A 19,772-nucleotide genomic window follows, 5' to 3' on the forward strand; every position below is an offset into this window, starting at 1 on the left:
ATGGCCTCCTCGCGTTGTTCCCTGCGTACTTTGTTCTTTAAAATTCGAAAAAAGAATAATAAAACAAAACAAAAACTAAAAATTAATTATATGTATCTTTTATTTCCTAAATTTATTTGGTATTATTTAAAAATAATAATAATTTAATTAATAATTTCAAATATAAAATATTACATAAATATTTGCATCGAATTAAACTACAAATTTTTTTGTACGGAGTACACAATGCATTCATATATCAACAGAAATTTTGGGTAGGTCGTGATCTGCGCTAAAAAACTAAGAAAATTGTTTCTTTGCCAGCCAGAGACTTTGCCAGAGCAGTGGATAACAACACATTCAAATATGCTGTTATGTATGTATATTCACACGCATACAAACATAATTGCTTGCTCGGCCGTCACAGAGCCGAAGCTGAGACCAAATTCTATTTTTAGCTTTTTCGTTCTCTCGGCTGTGAGAGCGCAATGCTACAGATTTCGTTTTCGTTCTCAATTTTCAAGCAATCAAGCTGCATAGTAGCATTTTGTTGTATGGGGTAACTCATCTTAGTGTTTATATTGTCTTTGCTGGCGACTAACTTCGTAGCTCGTGTCAGCATCAGCAAGCCGCAACTTCGGCATTCGTTCGTCTGGTCTTTGGGGAACGAACAACCAGTCGGCAGGCATGCTGTACGAAGCCTCAAAGGCCAGGTCAGAAATTTTGCGTCGCATTCAAATGTATGGACGTAACTCATCTTAGTGTTTATATTGTCTTTGCTTATACCCATTTTTAATGGGTTCAGGGTATAAAAATCGACGAATGTTGTCCGGGCGAAAAGTGGATGTAAAAGTCATTAGGCACATTCACTTCTTCTGGCTTAGAATTAAAAGATGTCGTTTGTGGCACAGTGATTTGCAAAGGTTTAGTGGATACCGGAGCGGACCTGTGTGTTATGCGTAGGTGTGCCTATCGGAAGTTAGGAATCACACAATTAACCGGATGTTTTAAGACTCTGACGGGTATATCTGACAGCCAAATTCTGACGTTTGAAAGCTTTATAATATCTGTCAAGATTGATTACATTCAAATGGAAATCGAATTTCATGTCGTACCAGATGAGGATATAAGTTTCGAAGCAATTCTTGGCAAAACCATTTTGGATTATGTTGACTTGCAAGTGACTAAAAAGGGGATTTTATTAAAACCGAAAGTTGATGTAGAAAATAAAATGATCAGCGCTCACAATAGTTCTTGTTTTGAACTGTTTCATGAGTTTGAAAGTATGTGCATGTTAGCTATGGACCAAGAGGCGGTTACGATCGAATTAGATCTTTCACATTTGAGTAAGTTGCAACAAAAAGAGTTTAAGCAACTACTACATTCGTATAAACCAATCAGAAATCCAAGCTTTCTAATTGAGATGAAGATTCTTTTAACAGACGAGCTGCCAGTATTTCAGCATCCGAGACGTATAGCCGTGTGTGATCAGAAAATTATTGATGAGCAAGTGAAAGAATGGCTAGCAGAGAAAATTATCAAGCCCAGTATGTCAGAGTATGCCTCACCAGTTGTTTTAGTGGTAAAAAAGAATGGCAAAAATCGTTTGTGATGCGACTACCGTAAGCTAAATGAAAAGGTTATTCATGATAATTTTCCTATGCCTCAAATGGATACTGTAATTGAGAAGCTGCAAGGTGGGTCAATTTTCACTACATTAGATTTGACAAATGGATTTTTCCAGTACCAGTACCAGTTGAAACAGGCTCGCAAAAATATACTTCATTTGTGACTCAAAATGGGCAGTATGAATTTTTATACGTGACTTTCGGCATTTCAAACTCTCCAGCAGTGTTCACTAGATTTTTAATGGCAATTATGCGAGAATTAATCCAAAATAATGATGGGTCTGTTGAAGCTCAAAAGAGTGTTGCAAGTTGCAGGAATAAATTGGTCAAAATGTCACCTCTTGCAAGGGAAAGTTAGCTTCTTAGGTATATACCCTAGTGCAAAAGGGCACTATAACTCCGAGCAAGAAAAAGACCCAGGCTGATGCAAATTTTGCGATACCTCGGGATAAAAAGGATATTGAGCGATTTCTGGGGCTAACATCCTATTTTCGTAGGTTTGTAGAGGGGTACGCTGTAATTGCATAACCGTTGTCCGACATTTTGCGAAAGGATGCAATGTTTGAATTTAAAGACTTGCAGCATGCAGCTTTGACCAGTGGACCTGTATTAAAATTGTATAGTCCTAAAATGGAAACGGAAATTCACACGGATGCTAGCAAGTTTGGTTTTGGTGGAGTATTGTTGCAGAAAGACTCAGAAGACTGTTTGTTTCATCATGTTCAGTATATGAGCCGTAAGACAAATGCAGTTGAAGAAAAGTACGATTCATATAAATTATAAGTTCTGGCCGTTATGTCTGCTCTAATAAAATGGCGTGTGTACGTATTAGGCATAATGTTTAAAATCATAACCGATTGCAATGCGTTTACAATGACGATGAGGAAAAAAGAAGTGCCTTTGCGTGTAGCCAGATGGGCAATGTACTTGCAAGACTTCGACTATGAAATTAAGCATCGTTCTGGTTCCAAAATGCGTCACGTTGACGCCTTGAGCCGTGTTTCCTGCTTTGTGTTGACCGATAGCTTGGTACATCGTTTGAGAGAAGCACAGTTGGGGGATGAATGGACAAAGATAATTCGCCAAATTGTTGAGGAAAAGGAGTATGAAGATTGAAAACAAAATCTTGTATAAAGACCCGAATCGGGAGTTAATTTATACCAAAACTAAAGGAGAAGGTAGCCCGAACCGTAGATAGTTACATAGAATGCATTATTATGAATGCTAAAACTGGGAAAAGGGAAGGATTTCTGACCCCGATAGATAAGGGAGACAGACCATTGTGTACTTATCATGTCGATCACGTAGGGCCAATGGAGCTAACCAGCAAACGTTATAACCACATTCTAGTGGTGGTAGATGGGTTCTCCAAATTTGTGTGGTTGTACCCCACCCGCAGCACTGGTGTTGATGAAGTTTTAAATTGCTTAGGAAGGCAATCTGTCCTGTTTGGAAATCCAGAGCGAATCGTTTTTGATAGAGGTACTGCATATAGGACACATCTTTTTAAAGACTATTGCAAGAAACAAAGCATAGCGCATCTGCTTATAGCTACCGGAGTACCGCGAGGAAATGGTCAGGTGGAGCGAATGCATAAAATAGTCGTGCCAATGCTTTCTAGGTTAAGCTATGATAGTCCTGGCAGTTGGCATAAACATTTGGGAAGAGTTCAGCAAGTGATCAAATTTATAAAAGATTCCTCGCTATTTTCGTATACAATAGCTGTTAAGCAAGCATCAACAATGAAGTTTGCTAGAAAATTCTGGCCATCTAACGAAAATAAATCCTTAATAGTAAGGTAGTGCATAAAACGACTTGAATTGGAAACGCCGTGCACACATTTAAACAATGATTCACAACTTAAAATGTACAGCTCTGAATTAATGTTTAGCTCTCTTTGTTTTAAAATAGACAAATCTCTTTTATATTTTCCTTCCATTTTAAAAGCACTCTTGTCTTCTACGATTGTGTAGGAATGGTCATGGCGTATGGATTCTTGCCTTTGTTCTTAAATTTTTAATATTTTAGAAAAATCTTTTTTAAACATTCCCACTTTTAATCTTTAATTAAGCGATTTTTTCCAACTTTCCTTGTGCTTGGAAAGTTTTCAGTTGTTAGACATTTCATCGAATAGTTTTTCAGTTTTTGATTTAAGTTTCTTCTTTGTAGGCCTTACAACTAGTTCATTAAATGGTTCTAGAATACCCGGATTCGCTAGTTGAACTTGTCTAATAATAGACTTTGGCAACTCATCCAGCTTACGGATAAATCGTCCTAGCTTTAAGCCGTTTTTATTATTTGGCTTGATAATACTGTACTTAAGTGTCTTAAATAATTATTCTGTGAGCCCATTACTGGGCCTTTTTTTTGGATCTATCAATAAAATTACCTATAATATTGGTCCAAAACGGTGCGTAAACAATGTATTTATTTAAAATTAGGTCCAGCATTTCTGTACTTAAATAAATATTTGACGTACAGAAGTTGCTGTTATATTGTGATACAAGTTCTGTAACTTCTGTACGTTTTTTTTGAAACTTTAGTTTAAATGGACTTTTTTCGCCAATGGACAGCAAAGTTGGATCATTGACAACTTCCTTACATTCTCCCAATTTGATTGCGACATATAATTTTGCTGTAGTGGCTCGGACAACATTGAACGCAGACTTTTGGGATTGTGCGATTTAAATTATACTGTTGCGGGACGAATTAATTTATCGATTGTTTAGTATTAAGTATATTCTGAAAGTATGTATATTTGCCCTCCGAATGTACGGGCACACTGTATTTGGCTTGTTGCCGCCATTACTTAAATGTTAAGCTCATTATTGTCGTGAGTTCGAAGGCCGTAGGAGGAAAGACTGCGGTAAGATTCCGAGGGAATATATATCTAAGTTCTAACCTATGTAATCCGTTTAGAATAAAACACTTGCACTAGCACGTTTTGCATTACGCTGTCTCTAGTAACATCGGAGTAACATGGCCGGGGGCCAGGCGTAAACTTGCAGTGTTCAAATTGCAACTCCACCTTCATTTGGCACGCGACATGATCTTTTATTCGCAGTTCTTATTGTAAGAAACTGCAAGGGCGACTTGCGCTGAAGACAAGACGTGGTGTAACATTAGTGTTACAGTGTGTGTACATAGACACAGCACAGGCAGGGCCTCCACCCAGTTATAGAGTCACCATTAGTACGCAGCCAGCGTAAAATATAGCAGAAACCATCTCCGAGCTGAGTAGGATGACACAACGGTCACCTAGGAAAAGCCCACGCTTAAACGATGGCCAGGAGATAGCTACCACGGCGAGTGGGACGCAGACAAAGCGGACAAGTAGAATGGTGAGCACTGTATCACAAATGCAAGTTCCCGCTGTTAGCGCACCACAAAGCCCCAGCACCGTGGATGCGGGCACAAGTGTACAACCTGCCGGCACTGTGCCCGCGGGAGTGAGTGCACGAGCCAGCACATTGACAGGAGCGCCAAGCCCAAGCACGCAACTCTCAAGTACGCAAGTCATGGATTTGATAAAGAGAGTCGCTGTGCTAGAGCACGAGTTGCAGAGGTCAAAAACTGGTCAAGCACATGTGAGTACAGTGACTGATCCCGTTAAGTTGAGTAGTGCTGGCATGAGTGGTACAGCTAACCTGCCGCCATCTTTGATCGGAGCGGAGAGCGGAGAGCCATCGTCGAGTGGAAGTTTGAGTGAAACTGCAACTATGAGTGTAGTCCCAAATTCAAAAGTAAGTTTGAGTGAAACTGCAATTTTGAGTGGAACTACCATTTTGAGCAGATCGCCATCTTTGAGTGAGGCACTGCCTACGTCATTGAGTGGAAATTTGGGAACACAGTTGCAAACGGTAGAACGGGCTACAGTTATGGATAACTGCTCTACAACGTCAAGCCGCTCGACGCCATATTGCTTTGCAGGCATTGCACAGCCAACGCTCAGCTACACTCCGGCACAGGAGAACCAACAAACGATAATTTTGGAGCCAACGCAGGCAACTGGGAACTTCGCATGGACGACTCCCAGGAACGATGTATGCCTGCCACGCAAATTACCAGATCTACCCGAGTTTGGAGGTCAACCTGAGGATTGGCCTATATTCTTCTGCGCGTTTACGGAAACAACTTTGGCATACAACTGTACAAATCTGGAGAATAACCAGCGATTGTTGAAGGCACTCAAAGGCGAAGCACGTGACACTGTGAAGTCGTTGCTCATACATCCCAGGAATGTGAACAACGTAATTGAACAATTACGTTTTAGATACGGCCGCCCAGAACAGCTAATACGCAGCCAGCTAATTAGTATTCGAGAGGTGCAGCCAATTCAGGAGCACAGCATAGCTAAAATCGTGCCATATGCTACACGCGTAAGTAACCTTGCCGCCTTTCTACAATCGGCTAACGGGGAACATCATTTAGCGAATCCTACACTGATGGAGGATTTGGTCGCTAAATTACCACCAAGCAAGAGGGTGGAATGGGCCAGACATGCAGCTACGATTAGGCCTTTCCCGACGGTCGTACATTTTAGCGCGTGGTTAACGGACTACGCCAATGTGGTATGTACGATTGTGGACGTCGATAGTAAGGAGCAAAGACGTAGAGTGCTGCATGCCAGCATTGACCAGAATAATGAAGGGCGTCACCGAGGTCGCACCAAACAGTGTCCAATCTGTAATGGACAACACGCAGTCAGGGACTGCAACGAGTTTAACTTAGCCTCTCCGCTAAAGAGGTGGACAGTCGTAAAAAGGCACCGGCTTTGTTTTTCGTGTTTACGAGTTGGCCACATGGCAAGAGTCTGCAATAGGGCCAACGAATGCCAAGTTAATGGATGCCGGAAGAGACATCATCGACTCTTACATTATCATGATGCTATGAGTCACAATGCACCGCAACCAGCAGGTGATAGAGTGATGAATACTGGACGGATGCCGCAGCCAGCGGATCCTCACACAAGGGCACCGCAGCCAGCGGATGCTCAATCGACGCAACAAACGAACTTAAGTTGTGTCGATTCGGATGGAGAACGCCTACTATTCCGCATATTGCCAGTGACATTGCACGGGGCCAATAAGCGGATCGATACGTACGCGCTCCTCGACGAGGGCTCGTCTGTAACGATGATCGACGACGAACTACTGCGCGATCTAGATATCAAAGGGGAACGCAGGCAACTAAATATACAGTGGTTTGGTGGAAGAGCAACCAGAGAGCCGACCACAGTGGTAAGCATGGAAGTTAGTGGAGCGGACAAGCGCAAACGGCATGTGTTGCGAAATGTGTACGCCGTGTCCAACCTCAGCTTACCAATGCAAAGCCTGCATCAACGTGACGTCCAAATGTGGGGCAACGGTGCACGTCTTCCAATGAAACCGTATCGCGGGGCGGTACCAAAACTTCTGATTGGACTTGACCATGCGCATCTTGGACTGCCAATGCAAACAAAAAGGTTTGCACCACAGGGACCATATGCCGCAGCCACCGAACTTGGATGGGTGGTTTTTGGGCCGGCAAGAGATCAACCGACAGCAACGTCATCAAAGTCATGCCTCCTAGCAGTGTCGCAGGAGGATGCAATCCAAAAGATGGTAAACGACTATTTTGATATCGAAAACTTCGGGGTGAAGCTTACGCCACCAGTCGCAGCCAGCGACGATGCACGAGCACAGAGGATACTCGAAGACACCACGGTGAAAATAGGAGAACGTTACCAGACGGGTTTATTATGGAACCGTGATAATGTTGAATTGCCACGAAGCTATGATATGGCATACAAAAGATTGGTCAACATTGAGAGAAAGATGAAGCGTAACGATCAGTTTAAACAAGCCTATATGAAAATTATGGACGATTATGTTCACAAAGGATATGCTCGACGATTGAAGCAGCATGAGGTCGCTTTAGCCAACAGCGACAAACTTTGGTATCTTCCGCACTTTGGAGTTGAAAATCCAAATAAGCCCGGTAAGATAAGACTGGTGTTCGACGCGGCAGCAAAGGTTGGTGATATTTCATTGAATTCGGCATTATCCAAGGGGCCGCAGCACTATAAGTCGCTGCCGGCTGTTCTCTTCCATTTTCGGGAAGGTGCCGTTGGCGTTTGTGGAGACATCCGAGAGATGTTCCATCAAGTGTTGATTCGACCGCAGGACAGATGCGCCCAGCGATTCCTGTGGCGAAACGGCGATGATCGCCGGGAGCCTGATGTTTATGAGATGAGGGTAATGACGTTTGGAGCAGCATGTTCGCCAAGCGCCGCACACTATGTGAAGACCTTGAATGCCCTGCAGTTTCAGGATTCAGACCCTCGCGCGGTTAAAGCTATTCTTGAATGCCACTATGTGGACGACTATGTGGATAGTTTTGATAGTGAAGGCGAAGCCATCACCATATCGACAAGAATAAGAGAAATACATGCAAATGCTGGATTCGAATTGTGCCAGTTTACTTCTAGTTCGCCAACTGTAGCTGACGCGCTGGGCCAACATGGGACTGCGAGGAGCATCGGATGGGGCGAAGCTGAAGAAAAGATTCTAGGCATGTGTTGGCAACCAGCCACGGACGATTTCAAATTTAACATGAAGTACCACAAAGTACCCCGATGTGTGCTAAATTTGGAGCGAATTCCTACGAAGAGGGAATTCTTGAGCTTGATCATGTCAACATTCGATCCTCTGGGATTTCTTAGCTGCCTCATGATAACTGGAAAGTTACTAATGCGTGAGATTTGGCGACGAAATGTGCAATGGGATGAACCATTACCAGATGAGATCGCCCGGGCCTTTAGCAAATGGTTTCAGGATATGAACAACGTGGAAGGATTTCGGAGCTCGCGCCATTACTTCGGCCCAACACCTGTGCGGGCAATACAGCTGCACGTTTTTGTCGATGCTAGCCAGTCAGCATTCGCAGCCGTGACTTACTTGAGGGTCACCTACGACAACAACGACGTGCGAGTATGCTTCGTATGTGCCAGGACGAAGTGTGCCCCAATGAAGACGATGTCAATTCCACGACTGGAATTGCAAGCAGCCGTGTTAGGAACGAGGCTGATGGACACTGTCAAAAAGGAGCACAGTATAGCGATCAGCGACGCTACACTATGGACTGACTCCAAAACTGTGCTGCGTTGGATAGGCAGCACCCACCGTCGATATAAGCAGTTCGTCGGAAATCGAGTGGGAGAAATTTTGGAGTCAACAAAGGTTTCCCAATGGAGATGGGTACCTACTGCTGAAAATGCAGCAGACGACGCAACGAGGCCGCATTGCCACGTAGACCTCAGCCAACGGTCACGATGGTTAGACGGGCCAACATTTTTGCGGCAGCCAGAAAGCAGCTGGCCGCAGTCCGAACCGGGCACGGAACACTCATCCTACGAAGATGAAGAAGAGATGCCGAGTGAATTTGCCTTAGTTGCAGCAAATAGCTTTTTCATTTCATTTCAGAGATTCTCTAGCTACAGTCGGCTGGTGAGGACGACGGCTTGGGTTTTAAGGTTTACGCGCTGGAGCCGTGGACAGAGGACTGAGCTTGAGAGATTCGGCCTCACCGCGACAGAGTGTGAGAACGCTGAGAACTTACTGATACGGCGAGCGCAATGCGAAGCGTTCCCTGACGAGGTTCGAGCCTCATACAATGAAGAATCAGTCGGTCATCGAAGCGACATAAGAGGGCTGGCGCCATACTTGGATGACAATGGAGTCTTGCGTGCGTATGGCAGGATCGATGCCGCACTGTGTATACCGCATAGTGCGAGAAGGCCAATAATATTGTCACACCGGCACGCACTGACGGAACTGATTGTGTATCACTACCATGTGAAAATGAAGCATCAAAACGTGGATGCAACGATAGGTGACATCAGGACCAGATTTTGGATAACAAAGCTGCGTCGACTGTTGCGTACAGTAATATCTGGATGTAGTGTGTGCAAACTACATAGAGCGCAGCCAGCGCCACCTATAATGGGTCCTTTGCCAGAGGACAGACTGGAGGTCAATGGATGGCCATTTAAGTTTACGGGTCTGGACTATTTTGGACCACTCCTTGTGACGATCGGACGTCGAAAGGAAAAGAGATGGGTCGCCTTGTTTACGTGTCTGACGACAAGGGCCATACATTTGGAGCTGGCACATGACCTGTCAACTGATTCCTGTATAATCGTAATCAGGAACTTTCTTTGCCGTCGCGGACCTGTACTGAGGTTGCGCAGTGACAACGGAAAGAACTTTGTTGGGGCCAACAGAGAAGCCAAAAGGCTAATAGATGTATTCGAGCCGGAGAAGATTCAGGGTGAGTTATCTTCTAGAGGCATTGAATGGATCTTCAACTGCCCAGCGAACCCAGCTGAAGGGGGAGCCTGGGAAAGGATGGTGCAGTGTGTCAAGAGAGTGCTACGCCACACAGTAAAGGAAGTGGCACCAAAGCAACACGTACTGGAGAGTTTCCTGATTGAGGCCGAGAACGTTGTGAATTCTCGCCCGCTTACCCACTTGCCGGTGTCTGTGGACCAAGAAGCCCCCCTAACACCGAACGATCTACTCAAAGGAGTGGCCAATCTGCCTGACACGCCCGCTATCCACGGGCAGCTGAACGAGAGATGCGTCACGAGGAAGCAGTGGCGCATGGCGCGGCTGTTACGAGACCGTTTTTGGAAACGGTGGGTCTTAGAGTACCTGCCTACACTTGTGCGACGCGTGAAATGGTGTGCGCGCGTTGAGCCGATACGCCATGGTGATATGGTGTTTATATGCGACCCGGCCGTGCCACGCAGAGAGTGGCGAAGGGGCATAGTGGAGGAGCTCTACCCTGGACCAGATGGAGTGCCTCGACGCGCCAGCATCCGCGTGGCGGACAACAACCGAGTGCGACTGATGACTCGTCCCGTGGCTAAACTAGCCATACTGGATGTGAGTGAAGCAGGGCCTTCACGGGGGCGGGGATGTTGCGGGACGAATTAATTTATCGATTGTTTAGTATTAAGTATATTCTGAAAGTATGTATATTTGCCCTCCGAATGTACGGGCACACTGTATTTGGCTTGTTGCCGCCATTACTTAAATGTTAAGCTCATTATTGTCGTGAGCTCGAAGGCCGTAGGAGGAAAGACTGCGGTAAGATTCCGAGGGAATATATATCTAAGTTCTAACCTATGTAATCCGTTTAGAATAAAACACTTGTACTAGCACGTTTTGCATTACGCTGTCTCTAGTAACATCGGAGTAACATGGCCGGGGGCCAGGCGTAAACTTGCAGTGTTCAAATTGCAACTCCACCTTCATTTGGCACGCGACATATACAAAAACTTAAAACAAATTTCATTATACGTCGCAAGATGAATGTTGTTATATTCTTTTAAAATGGCACCAATTATAGCAAAACTAACATCAGTAATAATTCCTTTGCAAATAGGCCATTTGAATTTATTTTTTAAGCAAAACTCTCGCAGCTTACATAAAAATCTGACTATTGTTACGGCTGCCTTGTAAAATACGAAAAGTATGTTTGTTTATTTTAACGTAGTCAGAAAGTGTCAGCTGATTCTTAATAATTTACATTTAAGTGGTAACCTTATCTGGTAATAGAAAATTGTAAATCGGGTGATCTGGCAACGCTAGATGTCAAAAGCATTGGAAGGATCCCGTTGTATACCGATGCTGAGACCAAACCAAATCGCGTGGCGTGACTTCTTTTTAATTTCGGCGGCACTACGAAGCAGACGTGCATTTTAGAGCTACATCAAGTAATCTTTTGCAAGCCAAGAAGACCGGTTGTCTAAAGACACGTGGAAGAAATTTACCACCAACCGAATACTGATCAGTAGGCCAATATAACAGCCGGCGAAGTTTAGGCCGTGTGGTCATAGCCACGGGTGTGAAGTCCACCGTGAGAGCCTGCCACCACGAGTGTGGAATTCTAGAAGAACTTTCTCTATCCACGGAAAGGCGAAAATTTCGACGGAATGCTGTTGGCATAAGTAGCTTTGACGGCCACAGTAACAGCTAAAATTTCACTGTGAAAGGAGCCACAGCACGTATGGCTTCGCATATAGCCTCAATGCTCAGATTTAGACTTTTGGTGAACACGCGTGCTTCTACACCAATGTGAAAATGGACTCTAAAAACCATCTACATATATATAAGCAGCAGCCCTGCCTTCGTTATGAATTATGCTAAAGAAAACTAACAGCGATTTCAAAATAAGATCTTTGTAAATCCAAATTCTTAATGGTGCAGCGTGGACCGACCAGACGGTAGATCCAGAAGAACGAATGACGGGATGTAATTTTAATTGGAGCGCTGCCCTTGAATTATTCCTAGTATATATAATTTTTTTTTTTTTTTGCAAGCCAAGTTAAACAAATATTAACTGATCATGTTTTTCTTACAATGATTTTTGCAAGGAACGGTATACTTGCTTTTGGAATATAAGCTAATTCATATACGTAAACTAAAGTTTTATTCATTTACAGATGGTGCTGATTTGAGCTCAAACATCACTTTACTAAACCATTTTTCGCCGACATCATTTACAATTCATACTTCATCATATGTAAAACGCTATATTCGCACGTAAGTTGTATCGTATCCTCAATGAACAAAAACAAGTTAATTAAAGACATGATCAAGATAGCATGCTCTTCTAGCATATAAAGTTTCAAAACTTTAAAAATCAGTTCGTTTGAGAAAGAAAACATATATTGTTAAATATAATAGTCGGTATAAGCGTTGATATAATGATCAAGAATAAGATCATTAATATTTCATTAAATGTATCAGTAATATATAATAATATAATATTCACTTTGATGTAAATCTCATTTAAGGCATGCAAATGTGGAAGTATAAAAACGGGGTAGAAGTTTAAAATGTAACTAAATAGCACTAAAAGGGACAATCTCATATAATTTTACACACGAGGATTGTCATGGCGTTGCTTTGGTCAGAGCAATTTATAGGGAGGGAAAATTAAGTGTGTAGCCTCAGTTATGCCATCCAACTGAGCCAAAAACTATCGTGAACAATAACGTCTGTCCGCTTTTCAGTTAGTACCGCTTTATAAGCATCAGTCTTGACACGTGTATTTGTTATTTATTGTTTCGGTAGCAGTAGCATTCTTAGGCTATGAGTTTTGTTAGTTTCAAGATCTCACACCCCATCCGGCGAGCTAAGCAACGCTACCAGACGTGTCAAGCAGGAAACGAACACTCATAAGAATAGAGCAGCAATAAGTTAAACAGCCCTAGGTATCATGCATATATCAGTGCACTATTCTAGCCGCCTACAGCCACCAGCGCTACAATACTATATCTGACGGTGTATGATTGGAGAGAATTGCATGTGCGACAGGAAAAATGACTCGAAGTTCTGGAATATGAGCAGCCAATGAATATTAAAATGTACGTTTTTTGACAAAGTTCATTGGCTGCACTACATTTCCAGTAGAGTCAATATGCAGTGTGTGTAGTTTGAAATGGGTCAACAACATACATATTCGTTGTCTGTCCCATAAAAACACTTCTAGTTTAGTAGAAAGAAATCGAATGAAGTCAGCATATCCATTTGAAATCATATCAAAGGTATCTTTAAATGGATCTTTGTCAAAGTCAAATTTTCCATTTTCCTCCGAAATTAAATTTCTATAAGCGGGTAGTTTCTTATTAGTAATCTGATCATTACCAGCTCTCTCGAGACATATTGATTTTGTTCATTTTTTTTAATCTTAATTCAAACGCAGTTGAGTTTCTAATGGCAGCCTTTGCAGTAACCATATGGAGAAAAAGAGTTTTTGTTAAGTCTAATTGACTTAAAGTACAAAACACATCCATTGTTATGAAAAGTGTATGCTTCTTGAAGAATGTGTTCAATGCTTTTTTTTTTTGGAAAATATCGCACAAAATTGATTTACTGTAGCCATAAATTCTTGGATACTTATTTCAGTATCCAAATTGTTGTAGCCTTAAAGTTTTGCTCGGCAACCTTTCAAATTACTTACTAATTGAACTGTTCTGTGCAAGCTATCATCAAAATTGTGGCATTTTTTTCGAAAGCATTTTAGGGTCGCTTCGACATAGCGCTCTTCTTTATTTTTTTCGATGGGCAGTTAATGGTCTTATCAAAACTAGAATTTGAATTATTATTGTCTATGTTGGACACATCCCTAATAATAATGCTACTTTCTAGGTGTGATGAATTATAAATACCAACATTATTTCCGTCCTACGCTTCCTGTCCTGAGCTTATGTGCTTAGACTGAAACAATAAAAATAATAACGTTAGAATAAAACGAGAAAGAAAGGCTATCTTCGGCACGCCAAACTTGCAGACCCAAACTTTTTATAATGCTTATAGGGAAAATAGGTAATGCCGAGTTTGGTCAAGATATCTTGCATGACAAAAAAGTTTTTCATACAACAACTTAATTTTCGACTTTGGTCCGATCCAGCTGGACATATGTGTCGCGTGCAACAGAAAGAAGGACTTCTGCAAAGTTTCATTAAGATAGCTTTAAAACTGAGAGACTAGTTCGCATAGAAATAGACAGACGGACATGGCTATATCGACTCGGCTGTTGATGCTGATCAAGAATATATATACTTTATGGGGTCGGAGATGTCTCCTTCTATGCGTTACCCTTTGCAAGGGTTTCATTATTAAAAATATTTAAAGTGATGATTTACTTACACGTTTGAAGCTTTTCTGGATAATCTTTGAGATTATCTGTTAATTGAAAACCTGTCCAATTTCGATCTTTAAGTTTATTGTTGACAAAAAGTATTTTAGTTTGAAAATCAGACAGACTTAAATTTTCAATTGCAGATATTTTGTTGTGAATATTGGCATCTTGAATGGCTCTCTAAAATCCAAGGAATAAGTTCTTAGAAAATCAAAGTAATGAGACTCAATTATGTACATACATATACCTCTTTTATTTTGCTATGTGTTTACGTGCCTTGTATACCTTTTTTTCCAAGCATAAATAATCTAATTCCAATGAACCCACTGAACCCATTATAAATGTGTACAAGTTGTACAATTGCTTTGTGGAAATGTACGTAACAAGTGGAAGGAGGTATATGCGATAACTAAAAACTATATTTAGATCTATGTCGACTCGGCTGTTGAAACTGATCATGAATATATATAATTTATGGGGTCGGAGATAAAATTTTAATACCCTCTGCAGGGGGATAACAAATTCACACGAACGCACCCCGTAAGCTGCGCACCTTATGCAACGGCTCTGCTTTTCTTTTACACAAACTTGATTAATATTGGTGGATATTTTCCGATTAAAAAATATATAAATTGCATATTAGGATGTATGAATGCCACTTTTCGCTTATTACATATATTTGTGCAAAACTATTATAACCCTTTTCACCACACAATTAATCGAAAAATTCAATCATACCATTTTGCGATTCCTGCCATTTGAAGTTTTTTCTTATTTTATTATAATAGCAAACATGTATATGTCGAAGCGGCCGTAGGGTCAGAATTTTTTACACACGAGTCCCGGCATCTTTGTTGGTGGCATTTGCTTCTCTTTTCTAAACTTCACAGTGCACAATCACGTCCGTTCGCTCAGACCATTTACTTCTATCTGTCCACATCAATCCTTTGCCTCGCAACGCAACGAAAAGTAACGAAAACCAGCCGTAACCGCTTTTGCTTCTTGCAACGCAACGAAAACCAGCCGTAACCGCTTTTGCTTCTTGCAACGCAACGAAAACCAGCCGTAACCGCTTTTCCTTCTTGCAACGCTTTCTTCGTGTCCATACACGAATCAGCTTACAATGAACTGCACGCACACCAACAACTCTATGCACGGGTCTCACTCAGTGAGAGAATTAACAGTTAGTCCTCTCACCGACTCTCAGTGATATAAGAAACACAAGTCGACAATGACAGTTACTCTGTTTTCTCTATTCTTCTTTCTTTTAATTTCGACTCATACAATATTCATGTTGCTGTACTTAAATTCGAATAACAATAACAATAACAATAGCAATGCTCCGACACGGCCAATTCTGACAATTATACGTCCTCGTGTATAAATTTAGCAATTCATGTTGATATGCTCCGCTCAAGTGTTCTTTCGCCTTTCCTTAAATCAATGTTAAAATAATCTTTACAACTTATTTGATAGCCAAATCATACAGATGAATGTCCAGATAGCGCATCAAGTCTACCTATGTTTCTCGAAGAGGCCTTTTGATCATGACGTTACACATTTATGCGCCTGTTTCAACGCTAGTACCTTCACTGGCACTGTCTCTTGCGTCTGTTTCAACGCCAACACCTGTACCTTTACTGGTACCAATTGCGTCTGTTTCAACGCCAACACCTGTACTTTCACTGGTACCAATTGCCTCTGTTTCAACGCTTTTACTCATCATATCCTCATCCATCTCCGCAGAAACTGTCTCGACCGGTAACGCTCTTAAGCACTCATGAGGATACTTGTAGGTTCGCTTGCTTGTTAATGATTTCAAACAATATCGGTCTCCTTCAAGTACTTCTGTTATGGCAAATGGGCCTTTAAATTTTGGATCTAGTTTGGTCTGATTTCTCTCTTCCCACTTGAGCAGAACATGATCACCCACTTTATGCTTTACAACGTTTGCTTTGCCTTTATCGCTTCTGTTCTTATTATAATAGGCATTATTTTCCATACTCCCTTTTCTTGCGCTCTTAGATTTTGTAGATTATCATATTTTTCATCAACAATGTTCGATAGCATCCCTTACTTACCATCTTACATCTTTTCCAATTTAAAGCTGTAACGGACTAAACTTAGTGACCCGATTGACTGTGCAATTTATTGCTAACTGTACCTCTTTTAATGCCTCTTGCCACGAACGTTGGCCCGTCTCTACCGCTGTTAGTAAACTTTTAAGTGTACTCATTACGCGTTCGACCTGTCCATTTGCTCGACTAGCTCCTGTGGCAATTAAATGCAACTCGATGTTATGTGCAGAGCAAAATTCCTTAAACCCAGATCCTGCAAAGCATCGCCCCTGATCTGCTATGATACGGGATGGTACACCAAACAAGGAAATAACCTCCTTCAGTGATACTATACAATTAGCTGCATCTATCTTCAGTGTATGGTGCAAATAAACGTACTTTGTAAACGCATCTATAAAGACTATAACATACTCTTTTTGGTCGTTCTTACCACTTAGTTTACCGGTGATGTCTACATGTACCGTATGCCAGGGTATTTCGATTTTAGGAATCGGATGCATCTCTTGTTGAATTTTCCCAGATTGCGGTTTCGATAGCTTGCACGTGATGCAATTATCAACAAACTTTCGTACGTATTTCGTCATACCTTCAAACCAGTAACAACTGTACACTTTATCGAGGGTCTTCTCCCAACCAAGGTGCATTATAGCCTCATGAATGTGGTTAATGACAGCCCATCTATAAGATCTTGGAACTACAGGTAACCAACGGGTTCTACCATTTATTTGAATTTTATGATACAGCAAGCCTAGTCGCAACTCATACGTACTGGCAACATTCTCGTTTAATTCATTGTTTTTTAGTTTAGAGATTAAAGATGTCATTTCGAGATCTCGCTGCTGTTCAGCTATAAGCCAGGTGTCACTTAATTCAGTTAAATCTACGCGCATTTCAGGAGCTTTGACAGCAATCTGTAACTTTTTTGTTATTGGGTTTCTTGAGAAGAAGTCTACATGCGCCATGCGTTTTCCCTTTCTATACACAATATCGAATTCAAAAGATTACAAGTACAACCACCATCGATATACCTTGTCATCTAACTCAATCCTTTGTTGACTTGCCTTTAAAGAGTTACAGTCAGTATATACTGTAAATTTGATACCTTTTAAATAATGTTGATAATATTTTACTGCGTTAAATACTGCCAAGGTTTCCAAAAGATATGAGTTATACCTGGACTCTGCTGGGGTTGTACATTTACTGTAATACTCGATGACATGGTTTCTATCATTTATTTTGTGCATGAGTATTGCACCATAACCCACAGAGCTAGCATCTGTATGCAGCTCAACCGGATATTGTGGATCGAAAATGGTTAATACCGGGCTACAGGTCAGTGCAATGATTATCTCCTTTCTCACTATTTCATGACTTTCTTTCCAATCAAAACTATTATTGCCTTTAGACGTAAGACAAAATAGAGGCTTTAAAGTTTCGGAGAATTTCGGCACGAATTGTCTAAAGTATGATGCTAATCCAATGAACTGTCTTAGCTGCGTAACCGTTTGCGGCGGTGGCAATTCAACTAATGCCTGCAATTTTCGAGGAATAGGTCTAAGCTCACCTGCCTCGCCTCTACTTTGTAACCCAAATACTCTATTTTTGATTTTAAAAATGTACATTTTTCGAAATTAAATGAGAATCCAGCTTGATTAAGAATTTCTATGACTTTCTGCAATCTTGAAATTGCCTCATCTTTAGTTTCGGCCACGACCAATACATCATCTATGTAAACCACAACATACGAATACGAAAGTGGCCCCAACGCTTTTATTATTGCCCGCTGAAACACCGACGGAGCATTTTTTAAACCAAACGGCATTGCCAAAAACTCAAATTGCCCTTCTGGCTTTACAAATGCTGTACGCTCTACTAAATCTGGGTGAATAGGTATTTGGTAAAATCCGCTGGCCATGTCCAAACAAGAAAAATACCTACCCCCACGTAGCCTTGCAATTTGGTCGGAGATAAGAGGCAATGGAAATTTATCCGAAACTGTGTTAGCGTTAAGCTCCCTATAGTCCACGCATAAGCGATCAGTTCCGTTTTTCTCTCTTACCAATAAAATCGGACTCGCAAATGGGGAACAGCTCGGTCTTATAATATTTGCCGCCATCAACTCATTAATTTTTTCGCGAACAGTTTGCTTCTCATCTACACTAAGCCTATATGGTCGCCTTTGTACCGTTTTATTTGGATCTATTAACCGAATTTCCAACTGGCCTGTGTTAACCGGTTTCCCTGGAACGCCAGAGATAAAATGTTCCATGTATGGTTTCAAAACGTTTATTAAACGGCTCTTGTCAGCTTCGTCTAACTCTACATGTTGGTTAATACATTCTTCATATGTTTTGGGTTCAGTAACAACATTAATCAGCTTTACTTTATAAATGCAGAATCTGTCTGACTCGATCGTCACTCCGAAACCTTGACTTAAAATTTCCCTGCCTATCATAACATCGTGTTTCAAATACTTGTCCATAATGACATGGAATAACATTTTCAAAATAAAATCATTAATGGTTACATTGGTCAAAATTTGCGTGGAGCTACATACAGAACCGTTTCCAATACCCTTAAGCATTACTATGTTAAAAAGTCTTTTTCCAGAGAATTTTCCAGCTGCGCTTTCCTTAATGAGTGAACACTCGGCTCCAGAGTCAAAACAAAAATCAACGGACTCACCAGAATGAACGAGCACACCTTTTGGTTCCATTACCGAACATATGTTCACTCTCTTTTCAGAGCTTTGTCCAGTCGAAGGGCACCCAGTGGAAATGTGTCCAGCCTGTCCACACTTGTTGCATATAACGTTGGATTTTTGCTCTTTTGGCCTCATACCAATACGTCCAGCATGCCCGCTTCCCAATGGTTGTGATTCGCGATTTTTCTTCTGGCGGCAGTCTGCGATTTTGTGCCCTGTCTTTCCACAATAATGGCAAACGATGTTTGAAAACTTCTGCTTCTTCCTTTCAGGTCCCACAGTAGTTTCTGCTTTCGAAGTCTCTTGACGCTGCTCGATTCGCGATTTGATGTTTGTGGTGCACACAAGCTTTTTTAGTCTGCTGTCCAGTTGCGCAGTACAACTGTCTCTACGCCGACAAATCTTTGCGTAAAAAGGTGCTTGAACTCAACCCAAGTCATGCTAGGAAAACAGATTTGTGAAAGCCATTGCGATGCACTGCCCTCCAAAGCTTTACTGAGGGCAATCACGAGCGCACAACCCTCAAGCGGATTTTCAATAAAAATTATATCGGCCGTAATACTCCAAGCACATGCATCAGCACCGGTAGCTTCGGGGTTGTATTTGGGTAAAAACACCGTCTTTGACTCACGAGGCGCTGCGTTCGCCTGCACTGTTCAATAAAATTTCTATTTTGTTGCTCCAAAATTT

The 19,772-nt window shown here is 41.6% G+C and overlaps 1 protein-coding gene across 1 annotated transcript; it reads left to right on the forward strand.

Moving 5' to 3' along the window:
• Positions 1-4,286: 4,286 nt before the first annotated feature.
• LOC138911043 (uncharacterized) lies at positions 4,287-12,111 on the forward strand. Its single transcript, XM_070207927.1, has 3 exons — positions 4,287-4,473; positions 4,527-10,534; positions 12,097-12,111. The coding sequence occupies exons 2-3, from the start codon at positions 4,850-4,852 to the stop codon at positions 12,109-12,111; spliced, it is 5,700 nt and encodes a 1,899-aa protein (XP_070064028.1). The 5' UTR covers positions 4,287-4,473; positions 4,527-4,849.
• The last annotated feature ends 7,661 nt before the right edge of the window (positions 12,112-19,772 follow it).

This window comes from Drosophila virilis, chromosome 3 (assembly GCF_030788295.1).
Source record: "Drosophila virilis strain 15010-1051.87 chromosome 3, Dvir_AGI_RSII-ME, whole genome shotgun sequence".
Lineage (NCBI taxonomy): Eukaryota > Metazoa > Arthropoda > Insecta > Diptera > Drosophilidae > Drosophila > Drosophila virilis.